Here is an 11,863-nt window from a genome sequence, read left to right on the forward strand (position 1 = left end):
TTTAAGATAACAAAAAATGAAAAATAATTTTAATATTTGAATAATAATATATATATTATTGATTATATTGATAAAAGTGGTATATTTCATGAATTGATCAAATGCATTAAATAGGTAATGCAGAAGTTCATCTGCCTAGAACAGCAGCAAATAAAAAATTGTCAAAATGAATGGACACTGTTGACAGAACATATCGAATTTCAAACATTAATTTTGTTTTGCACTGTTGGTCATAGCTTAACAGTGAAATGAAAACAACTTTGAAACATTTGCATACATTGCAAATGAAGCGGTTCAAACACTCACACATTAACTGAGCTAAACCCTAAAGGTTGTGAATTGTTGCATGTTCATGTGAAATGCATGAGACCTATACGGACTCACTCATAGACACACAATAATACTTATGCAATAATCATAAATCTCTGCTGACTGTGTTACAGTGGTTGAAGCAACAATGGCACCATCGAACCATAGCAGTCCTTAGTTTGCACTAAGCAATAGGAGGCAACTAATTTTACATTCACATCCACATAATGGAGTCCAAAGTCTGACACTACAAAAAATATATATATTTTATATTATTTTCTACCTCAATATAGACAATACATAGACAACTAATATAGTTTGTCTGTCAATTACATATCAAACAATATTGCTGAGCATAAATACTGACTTTATTTATGCAGTAGTTGTTGTTTTACGTATGTCATGAGGTTAGTTATATGTTGAGTGATGATGTTAGCTCATCTTTTTTACTTAATGGTTGTCACCATTATTGAGATTTTTGTCTATGTATATTTTAGCAAAACTGATGTAATATTGATAAAGCACCAGATGTGTAAATCAAATGTGTTTTGAGGCAAAATATATCTTATGCTGGCCTGGTCAAAAGGCCCAGAGCTCCATGAGCAGTGAAGGTTCATTGCTGCAATTCCATCAGACTCAGCTCAAATTCACCAGGCCGGTGTGACTTCATTGCGGCTCTCAGGGGTCCCAGAGACGGTGGTGTGAGTCCCGGTATGTGCAGGGGTGTGAGGGACGGCTCATTGTAGGTGGAAGGGGGAGGAAAGAGAGAAGGGTGTGGGGGGTTTCAGAGACCGTTTGGGATAGATGGATGCCATTCTGCAGAACGCCGGTCACCGGTGCTTCAGTGAGGTGTAATTTCATGGATGAAGTCAAGACATACACAAGAGGTGCCAGGGAACAGTGGGGACATTTTTGAGCCACTGTCAGCCATTTCTGAGCAGAGCTGTTGGCATCCGTAACCGATCCCGACTGTTACGCACCGGTAAGCGATATGTTATTTTGTTATTGAAGAGAACTCATCAGCACAAATACTTCATTGACATTTTTTGTTTTTTGGAATAAAAACATCAACTCTGTATGTTATAAAATGAAGTGATATTAGACATTTGAATAGTTTGAAACATAGTTTGAATCTCCACAGTGCTTCTGATGCTCATGTTACACTGTAAATAAAACATTATTAGAGTAGATTTTACAAGAAAATTCTATTTCAGTCTTTCTACTTTCTTTTTTTTTTCTTTTTTTTCTGTTATACAAGATTCAAGTTATTTTTTAAGTCAGTTTAATGTAATTTAAGTTGAAATGACTTAAACATCCAAGTTGATTGTACTTAAAAATTTAAGGCAGCAACTTTTATTACAGTGAATGCTTTACTTGCAGATTTGTGATATTTACTAGCAATTTTGATTGAAAAATGTTTAATTTTCAATGTACACGTCACATGATAACTGAACCCATGTGCGATTTATTTAATCCAAACATGACCAAAATAAACAAAGGCTTGGCCAGACACATAAAACTCACCAAATAGTGGCTACACAAACAAAGCTAGACAAGATACAATGGAAACATGAGGGCTATTTATACAACGAGACTAATGACTAACAAGAAACACCTGTGAGCAATAAAGACGATCAACCATTCAAAACATGACACATAAGACAAGGGAAGCACGAGATATGATCACATGAGGGCAAGGAATCACATGACATGGAACCAGGAAGCATGACAGTGAGAATTACAAAATAAAAGACATGAGACATGAAAGTGATAACAAAACCCAAAACCAACCCTGACAATGGCAATGAATGAACTTAAAAACCATTAAATAAATATTGCATTATATTTCAGCTAAACAACCACTTGAGCATCTTTAAATGTTGGACCATTTGCATTAGTGATTTGTTTTCACTTCATAATGCAATTCAAGAAACTCATGCAAAATTCAATGTAAAAATACATTTTCACCCCCTTCATTTTAGGCGGTGAGATTCACTCAAGGCCGATGACTTTTAAGGAGGTTAGTGCATATCAGTAACTCATTCATTTCACCCTTTATAATAAACAGTAAGCAAGACTAGTTGTATTATACAGTTTATATACCTGGGTATATAGTTCGAGCTCTACCAAGAATGCCTTGTATGTGTTTGCCCTGTTGAATCAATAAACCTCATCCTTGGCCTCAGAATCAGCTGACCGTCCCGCTGCTGACCTCCATCGTGGCAGCGGTGCTCGGCTCCCTCCAGATAGGATACCACACAGGCAACATCAATGCCCCTGCCCGAGTGAGTACAGTTGACTTTGGGGGCCAGCCGCTGGTTAGCATGGTTTCTCAGTTTACATACAAACTTCTCAGGGCCCTCATAAAACACTGAATAAACTTTAGCAAGACACAGAATATTTCTCTTCAGCCAGCGTTGGATTTGGATCGCTCCATATTTACGCACAGGTAGCTATGATGTCTAGCTTGTGTTGATTTATCGTCTGTGTGTGGATATAGTCCAGTTCTCTCCGGTCGCTTTTTCATTATGAAAACATTGGGACTGGTCTCAAGATATTAGTCATGTCTTTCAAGCAGGTGAAATTCAGAGTAAAGTATTAAAATGACAGGCTGCTCTGAGTTTTGGTCAGTGTTAGCATTACGTATGCTGTTTGCTTGTTGATGTATTATGAAGTGTCTGAAATGAAAGTATTGACTATGCCTAATACTATGCCAAATGCCTATATTTACTGTGTTCATGTGCACAACAGTTTTGCTGAATCAACAATGATTGTCGGACTTTACTATGTATCATGCGAGTGTGTGTTTGTGAGCTTGTAGAAAGTTGTGGTACATGTACTGTATCTTATTTACATCCTTTTGATTTTCTTCATTGAGGTCATTGAGGAGTTTTTCAACTCAACATGGAGATCCAGACACAATCAGTCAATACCAGAGCACAGTCTCACGTTCCTGTGGTCCCTCTCTGTTAGTATTAAGGACTTTGGAGCACTGCTTGGTTCACTTGGGGTCAAAGGTCTTGCTGACACTTTTGGGAGGTGAGAAAACTTGTGCTTCAAGAATCCCACTCTCAGGGGAATATTTATGTATGTAAGTGTATGTATGTATGTATTTATTTGGATCTAATATTGCAGACATATAGCATTAGGGTTAGTAATGATAAACATCCATCCATCCAATCCCATCCATCCCATTCCATCCATCAATGAAGAATCCATTGCATTTCTCTTTACAAACATCTTTCTGCTACCATTACGTTTAATTTTTATTTTTAATCACTTCATGACTCTACAGTGTTCACAATTTGTACTTTGTGCTTTATTTTGATACTCCACTTCAGATATTGTACTAACTATAAGTAGCTTTTGCAACTGCCTGTCAACTAACTCTCATTTATTTGCAACTACATGTCAACTAACTCATTAGAGTATTAGTAGACTGTTAAGTTAGGGTAGGTTAGTTAGTAGAATGAGTTGACATGTACTTGCAAATGTATAGTCGGTAGAATGTCTGTTTGAGGAGCATCACAATAAAGTGTTAGCAGATAATAAGCATACAGTCTACTAATACTCTAATGAGAGCTAGTGGACATGTATTTGCAAAGGTACTTGCATTTAGCAGAATAAAGTGGACTAAGTGTTACCAAACTTTTTAAAAGTCGTTTCTGTGGATATTTGTTCCATAACCCATGAAATTCAGAGTGTGAACATATGAAATAGCTAAGTGAGATAGCTACTGATAAAGAGAAATGATATTATCATTAAAGATCAAGTATATTATTAATTGGCCCACCCACAGTGGCACAGTATGAGAGTGCTATTTTGAAATAATTCTATCAATACATTTCCTTGCAGGCGTAATGCAATCCTGATAGTGAATGCTTTATCAGTGGTGGGTGCCTCTCTGATGTTCATGAGCAAAGCCACAGCGTCATTTGAAGTGCTTATCGTGGGTCGGCTGATCTTTGGTTTGTTCTGCGGCCTGGTGATGAGTCTGAACCCGCTGTACATCCAAGGTGTCTCGCCCACAAACCTCCGCGGTGCCTTTGCAACGCTGAACCAGGTCTCCTTCGCCTCAGGCATTCTGCTGGGAATGGTGAGACACACCTGCTCCCATTCCGTTTCCAGCTTTGCCCTTAAAAGTTACGTGAATCGTAAATACAGGCCTGGATCTCATCAATGCAAGCCTGATGGTTTGTTGTGTGTATATCTCAGGTGGTGGGCTTGGAAACGGTATTGGGTACAGAGAAATACTGGTCCCTGATGTTGTCTCTGTCCCTTATTCCTGCAACGCTCCAGTATCTAAGCCTTCCTTTTTGCCCTAAAAGCCCCCGCTTCCTCTTCATCAACAAGGGCAAAGAAAAAGAGGCAGAGGCGGGTGAGTTAATGACAGTTCCGTTGGGACAGAATGTTTACTCATGACTCACTTAGAACAGAAGTAAACATGTTGAATCTAGTGTGAAGAGAAGTTTGATCCAGCATCCTCCTTTCTTTCTTTTGTCAGCCCTGAGAAAACTTCGGGGAAATCCAGAGATGGTGATGAAAGAAATGGAGGAGATGAGAGAGGAAGCAGCCCATAGTGAAACAGGAGTGACTGTGAGAGAATTCCTCAAGAAGCAGCGCTACAGGCAGCCGATAATACTTGTGCTTATCATAAACCTGGGCAGCCAGTTATCTGGATTCAATGCGGTTGGTGTTCCAATTGAACAATCATTCCTTTGCCTGAATGTCCATCACTGCAATATCTGATTTAAACATGATCATATTTCATTTTTCTAGGCTACATTTTGAGTTCTGATTCATGATATATTTAACTCTTTTTTTTTTTTATTCCTCTTTCCATATCTCCATGAATCTGATAGTGATGGCAAATTCATTCTTAAATGCAAGGCTTGACACACTATTTTTGTATCTGATTTAGTTGACACCTTTTGAGTATTAGCAAAATTCCCTTGCACTTGAACATTTTTCTAGTCCTGTTGCCCATTTTGTCCAATGTCACTAGAACAAGTGATGTATTCCATATTGCAGCCAATTTCTGTGCCGATTCCACTAAAGTTCTTTTCATCAAGAATCTAATCTCAAATTAGAACAAGCTGAATGTGCTTATACTGTTCTTTCACAAGGATTCTCCAAAGGGTTTGCAAGCAAAGTAACATTGCCCAGAATAACTATTTCCCATGTCTTACTTTTCTTTGCAGATCATAAATTATTCTACAAAAATGTTTGCCCAGTCCAATTTTGATGAAGCCAAATATCTGACACTAGGGGTTGGGGCCGTCAATGTGGCATTCACCATAGTAGCAGTGAGTATTCATTACAGGATCTACAAATTCAGTCTGCTGTTATTTGTGATTACTGTAATTAGTTAAATTTTATTGTCAGTATTGTTTATCTTTTACTGGCCTATATAGGTTTAGGTGTTCTTTTTTTTTCAAGATAAAAAAAGTGGAATAATAGGAGTGTTTTTGGCTGGTCATGTGAATTCAATATGACCCACTTTATGTAGAATAAAACTACTTCTAAGCCTCTGATATGGCTGTCATGTCAAGTCACATTTATTTATATAGTGCTTTATACAATATACTGTATATTAAAGCAGCTTCACATTAATAAACAGTAATGTTTAACAGTAAAAATAACAGTAATGTTGTAAAATTCATCAGTTATGAAACAAAATCAATTTCAGCTTTAAAGCAGCTCTACAGAAGTGTCATTATTCAGCTCATTTTAGTGTCACTGTTGCATGTTCATGAAACCAGTTCAGTTTCAGCCATAAGCAGCTCTTCAAGAAGGCAATAGTGGCTTTATTCAGTTCAAGTCAGCTCAATGTTGGTTCAGTTCAGTTCAATATCATTGTCAAAGTTGCATTATAAAGATGAGACGTAGAGGATCTTAAAATGCAGCGTGAACTTTATTTAACAAAAACAAGAGTATATTTCAACATAACGATAATACAACAAAAGAGAAAGGCAACGTAACAGTGTGAATGAACACAAACAATAAAGAATGACTGAACTGAAGGCATTAAAGGCCCACTGAAGTGCCTTGAAACGCACAGCATTATTCAATGTGTTGATGTAATTTCCACTGAAAGAGGAAGAGAGGGCGGGACATCACGCAGCCCCTCCCCTTTTTTCATTTATATCACAGCTTGGCCAGAGATGTTGAGCTTGGCAAAGCCGCATTTGACACCTTATGATAGCCACAGGCTATCCCCTATATAATGCACTATGTGCCATTCACTATGTAGAAAATAGTAATTGTGTGAACAAGTGACCAATTTCAGTCCCAGCTTTAGTATCTATTTATTGGGGGATTTATATATGTAGGGGGTGGAGCTTCAGATTCTAGAGAGCATTTGATTGGACAATCTATATAGAAAGATATAGAAAATCTGACAAAAAGTCATCAAATCATTGATTCATATTAGCGGAGGTGAGAGACTGTAAGTTTTGAACGCTTATATATTCTAAATGCACATTTTGTCATTGTTTTGGGGCACATAGTTAACCTTAAGGCTAACATATTAAAAGTGGGGGGGGGGGGGTTATTTCATTGAGACTACACAGAGAACTATTGAACTAATGAGGGGCAGGTGTAAGAAATCAATCAAACAATGAATAACCAATTACAACCGAGAACAAGTGGGAACATAGGAGCGAAGGAAACAGGAAACAAAGAGAATCAAACTAAAAGTCTTTGAAAATGAAACCAACACACTGACATAACATGATATTGAATATTAATTGTCTTTTAAATCATTTGATCACAAGATTGATCATTACATGAAACCTGCTATTTAGTCCTAAAAAAATTGTAAATAGAAAAAGTTTATTTGGGCCCTTTAAAAGCCTTTAAAGGTAAAATATTTAAATAAAAGATTTTTAATATTTTTTTCCCTTCTGCAAAGTTCTTTTTGGTGGAGAGAGCGGGACGTAGGAAGTTGTTGCTTGCTGGATTTCTGTCACTAGCGCTCTGCAACCTACTGATGACCATCACATATTCCATAATGGTGAGATTGAGCATTCATCATGTTTCCAAACACCAGAGATGTATAAAAATTCTTGACTTTTACTCGTCTCTCTTCTCGATCCTCAGACCATAGTTCCAGAGATTCGTAATATTCAGGTGCTGGTGGTTTTCTTCCTGATCTCAGCTTATGAAGTGGGGCCTGGGCCAATCTCTTGGTTCATTGCCGCTGAGCTTTTTGACCAGTCGGCTCGTCCCATTGCCATGGCCTTCACTAGTATGCTTAACTGGGGAGGGAAGTTTGTACTAGCACTGCTCTTTCCACCTCTCCTGGTATGTGCATCTCTTATTTTCAGCACACAAGATCTGTATTGCACACTTATATAGTTTACTTCAACAACTGAACCTTGTTCGCAGAAAATGTGTGGGGCGTACGTCTACCTCCTCTTCATGTGTATGGCCTTGCTCGCCTTCACCTACACCATGTTTCGTCTTCCTGAGACTAAGGGACGCACTTTTGATGACATTGCGGCTGAGTTTCGTGGGGCCGAAGGCATTCCACTACATGACAAGACCACATTTAACACATTTACCTGATCACTTTAAGCTTTTGGGTTATCGGGACCAGTAAACAGTGATCAACTCAAATGCAATTGGTGTGTTTATGCGACATATTAACGAGTCAAGGATTCTGCGTAGAATATCTAATCAGGAGATGTTAACCAACAACATATATTCTAAAACACCAAGACGTTTTAAGACAAAACATAAACTTTAGAAGTTTTTATCGCACTGTGAAATCTCAAAACTCTCTGGTTTGTGCACTCGTGCCAGACATCTATGTGGTAATCCAAGTTTACCAAACAATCTGACTGATGATATCGACGGATATAATAGCAGCAAAACTACTTGATAAATATTTGTTAGGAAATCCCTGTAAACTGTTTTCGATTTATATGCATCCCCTGAGATATTTGCAATGTGTTTCACAGCAGTCCACAATTTTTTTCCCCATTTAAACGTTGATAGAGAATGTGAATATGATTGTAAACATGAAATAAAAGATTGAGCATTTCAGCATTTTGTTCCAAATTACCGAGAAGTGCTACACATTGTTCTAATTTACCTCCCTCTTATTTGTCCTTTTCTTTCTTTCTTTCTTTCTTTCTTTCTTTCTTTCTTTCTTTCTTTCTTTTTTTCTTTCTTTCTTTTTTCTTTCTTTCTTTCTTTTTTTCTTTCTTTCTTTCTTTCTTTCTTTCTTTCTTTCTTTCTTTCTTTCTTAAATCGGAAACATCCAGAAACCCCACTAACTGATAAGGTGAAGACATGACATTGTGGACATCTTGTGAACTCAAAGAAAGACAGAAAAAACTCACTCTCTTGTTGCATGTTGTCATAGCAAGCTAATTACAAGATTACAAGAACAGAGAGAATTTCTCGTTAGCAGAACCCATTAAAAACAAATATTAGAACAAACACGGTCTTCACCGTAGAACAATGAAATGCACTCGAAAGAAGCCACAGAGTTTTACAGCTCAATTAAGTAGAGCTGTAAAATATAGCAGCGTTTCTTAACAGTCCCTCATAGTCCAATAATGAGACGCGTTTGAAACTGTCAGCTTTCGTGAGGAGATCCAGTCACTTAGTCATGTGAAGCATGTGCTTGTTATACCTAATCACTTTCCATGAAAATAAGCAGCAAACCGCCAGAGATATTTAATCTAATGTAAACTGCCAGTTAAACAACACTGATCAAAAAACTATGGGTCGCTCAGAGGGCAGACCTTTGAAGTTTGGCTTGCACCTGAAATGTCAAGTATACTATATTCTAAAGATAAATAGCAAAATTTCTAAGCAAACAGATTACAAAAAGAAATGAATAAATCAAACAGACTGATGAGACTATGTTCAAAATGAAGATATAAGTATCTGGACACTTTCTGCTTGACAATCATCAATAGAACATGTTTCTGCTTCAAATATTTGACTTGATGTTTTGTTTATTGAACTGTTCACAATCATTCTGTGTTCAATCATTATTATGGCTGTGTGCTGCTATTTGACTTTTCCTTACAAATATTTGTCCTTACGGCTGAACACACCTGTCATTTTAAATGAAAACAATAGGGGGAGCTCATGACTTATTGTATATTGTTGAACAGCAAATTTAGTGTCCCATTATAATAGATTCTTATCTACAACAGAGTCCAACAGAATCTGGACAAATTTAATGTTGATACTTTGTGAATGGAGCATTTTCACAAACTTTGGTGCAAGCAATTTTTTAGATTTCTCATTGAGTCTGCTAAAAAAACAGAGAGCAGACTCATTCGTGGTGATGTCACATCCTGTGCCTCTCCATTAAAGCATGCATGATTTCCTTCTATTTCTGGCATTTCTAGTCTAGCCAGAGAACTAACATGTTTATGCTAATAATCATTAAACTGATAATTCTGCAACATATTTCAGGTAGGATGTCATTAACTTGCTATTTCATTGTTTTGGACTTAACTAGGGAAAAAAAATCAAACTAATTTATTAATATTTTTCAGAAGCCAGTGATGTTACACAGACTCCAATATTATGGGCTTCACAGGGTAAATCTGCACAAATGAACTGCAGTCATACTATGGGTTCTTCCTATTTCTACATGTACTGGTTCCGACAACGGCAGGGAGAGACAATGAGACTCATTGCGTTCACAATGACAAACAGCAATCCAGACTTTGGTGAATTTTCTACAGATAAATACTCAGCTGATAAGACTGTAGCTGAACGTGGATCTTTCACAGTGAGCAAGCTGGAGCCTGACGACAGTGGTGTGTATTTCTGTGCAGTGAGTGAGCACAGTGACACAGACTTGCTCTGCTGCTGTACAAAAACCTATTACAAGACGACAAACGTCATAACTTCTTTAACTTCATAACATTACCATAAAACGACACTGCAGTGTATACACCACAAAGAACTATATTATGTATGCGACCAGCCTACGAATAATGTGACTTTTTGGGGAAATAAATATAAGTGCATAGATACATTTGCTTTTATCCAAAGAGATTTATAAATGAGGAACATCACAAGCCATTTACGCTCCCAGCTCTGTCCTGGAGGGCCACTGTCCTGCAGTTTAGCTCCAATCCAAGTTAAACACACCAGAATCAGCTTTTCAAGTTCTTACTAGGCATGTTAACTTCCAGGCTGGTGTGCTGAGGCAAGTTGGAGCTAAACTCTCTGCACAGTGGCCCTCCAGGACCGAGTTTGGACACCCCTGTCATAAAGCAAGTCAATAAATTTATCAAAAAGAAATATGTAATTGAAAATCATCTATATGAAATAATAACTATATAGCAAAATGTACTAATGGTAATATGTAATGTGTAATACATGACTAAAGGTCAACTTAGCAGTGTCTTTGCCTTCATACATATGAGCTGCAATAAGATATGAATCCAGCAGATGGCACTAACATATAACATTACCAATATTATGGACTTGGAAGCGGCTCACAGAAATCAGATTGCTGTACATCTCAGTTAGTTACAGGAAACATAGTGTCACGTGATTTTTTTGTAACCTCATGGATCTAGTTCTATCCAGTCCTAACAATCATTCCTGTCCAGGCCACTAATATAGTTAACACCAGCCTTGTTTTGTGTTCTTCTATTATGGGTATAATCAAACATTATGATTATTGCTTACATCATGATTATATATATATTTTTTTGTTATTTAGTTGTCATTATACTAAGGCTTCTATGTTCTGGTGAGAAGTAGTAGGCGTAGAGTAGAGGCTTCTGTCTTTTTTTTCTGCAGACTATACTAGAAAAAGCTTGTCACACCTACAGTAGTTGGAAAAGTTCCTTGTAGCAAATTAGATGGCAGTTAACTACAAGTAATATTCAAGCAGTTAACTACAAATAATATGTTTGTGTAATCTTGTAATTATTACCATCTGTTCTCCACATTATTTGTGAAACTGAGTTCTGAAATAAATACAAAAACAATGGCCAAACAATGTTTAATTAATCTGAATTTTAGATATTTAATGGGATGAGGTAAAGGGGATGCATCAGAACATAATATTGTTAAAGTTACTAATGCAACTATATATTACAGTGCAGCTTAAAGGACAATTCCGGTATTTAACACTTTGAGTCTATTTTATAGTTTGTTTTGGATGAGCAAGAGTGGTGGACAAAGAAATTTTGTCAATGGTTCCTGTCGCGACTTTTTGACTATTTTAGAATTGCCCATGACCGCATTTGAATGGGAGTCAATGGCCATGCACAAACATGTCCTTAAAACAACCCTTAACGTTCGGTTTCAAAACTGTGCAACTCACCGAGTGGTTAGTGGTGTTCGTTGATGTTCCAAAACAAGTAGCGTAGCGAAATACAGTTTCTGTCGTGCTTTATTTGGCATTTTGTAAAATCCATTGATTTCCATTGGAGGACTAATTGCTCGTTGATATTACTGCGCTAACGGAAACGGAAAGGATGCTGTTTACATTTGATTGTAGTCTTTTAGGTCTTTTCGCTCGGTTTCCTGTCTCTCAGAAGCTATGCTCGCCTCAACGCTG

General features: G+C 37.2%; 1 protein-coding gene across 1 annotated transcript; it reads left to right on the forward strand.

The window, feature by feature from the left end:
- Positions 1-1,979: 1,979 nt before the first annotated feature.
- Positions 1,980-8,375, forward strand: slc2a1c (solute carrier family 2 member 1c). The gene is made up of 11 exons (XM_081347273.1): positions 1,980-2,040; positions 2,292-2,329; positions 2,496-2,594; positions 3,188-3,348; positions 4,165-4,405; positions 4,525-4,687; positions 4,814-4,998; positions 5,511-5,615; positions 7,223-7,324; positions 7,411-7,614; positions 7,699-8,375. The coding sequence occupies exons 2-11, from the start codon at positions 2,315-2,317 to the stop codon at positions 7,876-7,878; spliced, it is 1,455 nt and encodes a 484-aa protein (XP_081203399.1). The 5' UTR covers positions 1,980-2,040; positions 2,292-2,314; the 3' UTR covers positions 7,879-8,375.
- Positions 8,376-11,863: the final 3,488 nt, after the last annotated feature.

The sequence above is a fragment of the Scardinius erythrophthalmus genome (genome assembly GCF_964197995.2).
Source record: "Scardinius erythrophthalmus genome assembly, chromosome: 19".
NCBI lineage: Eukaryota > Metazoa > Chordata > Actinopteri > Cypriniformes > Leuciscidae > Scardinius > Scardinius erythrophthalmus.

Excerpts from the sequence above, each read along its gene's own strand:
- slc2a1c (XM_081347273.1), top strand. Across the intron at positions 2,595-3,187 it reads ACATCAATGCCCCTGCCCGA|GTCATTGAGGAGTTTTTCAA; the intron begins GTGAGTACAGTT and ends TTCTTCATTGAG. Across the intron at positions 4,999-5,510 it reads AGTTATCTGGATTCAATGCG|ATCATAAATTATTCTACAAA; the intron begins GTTGGTGTTCCA and ends TTTTCTTTGCAG.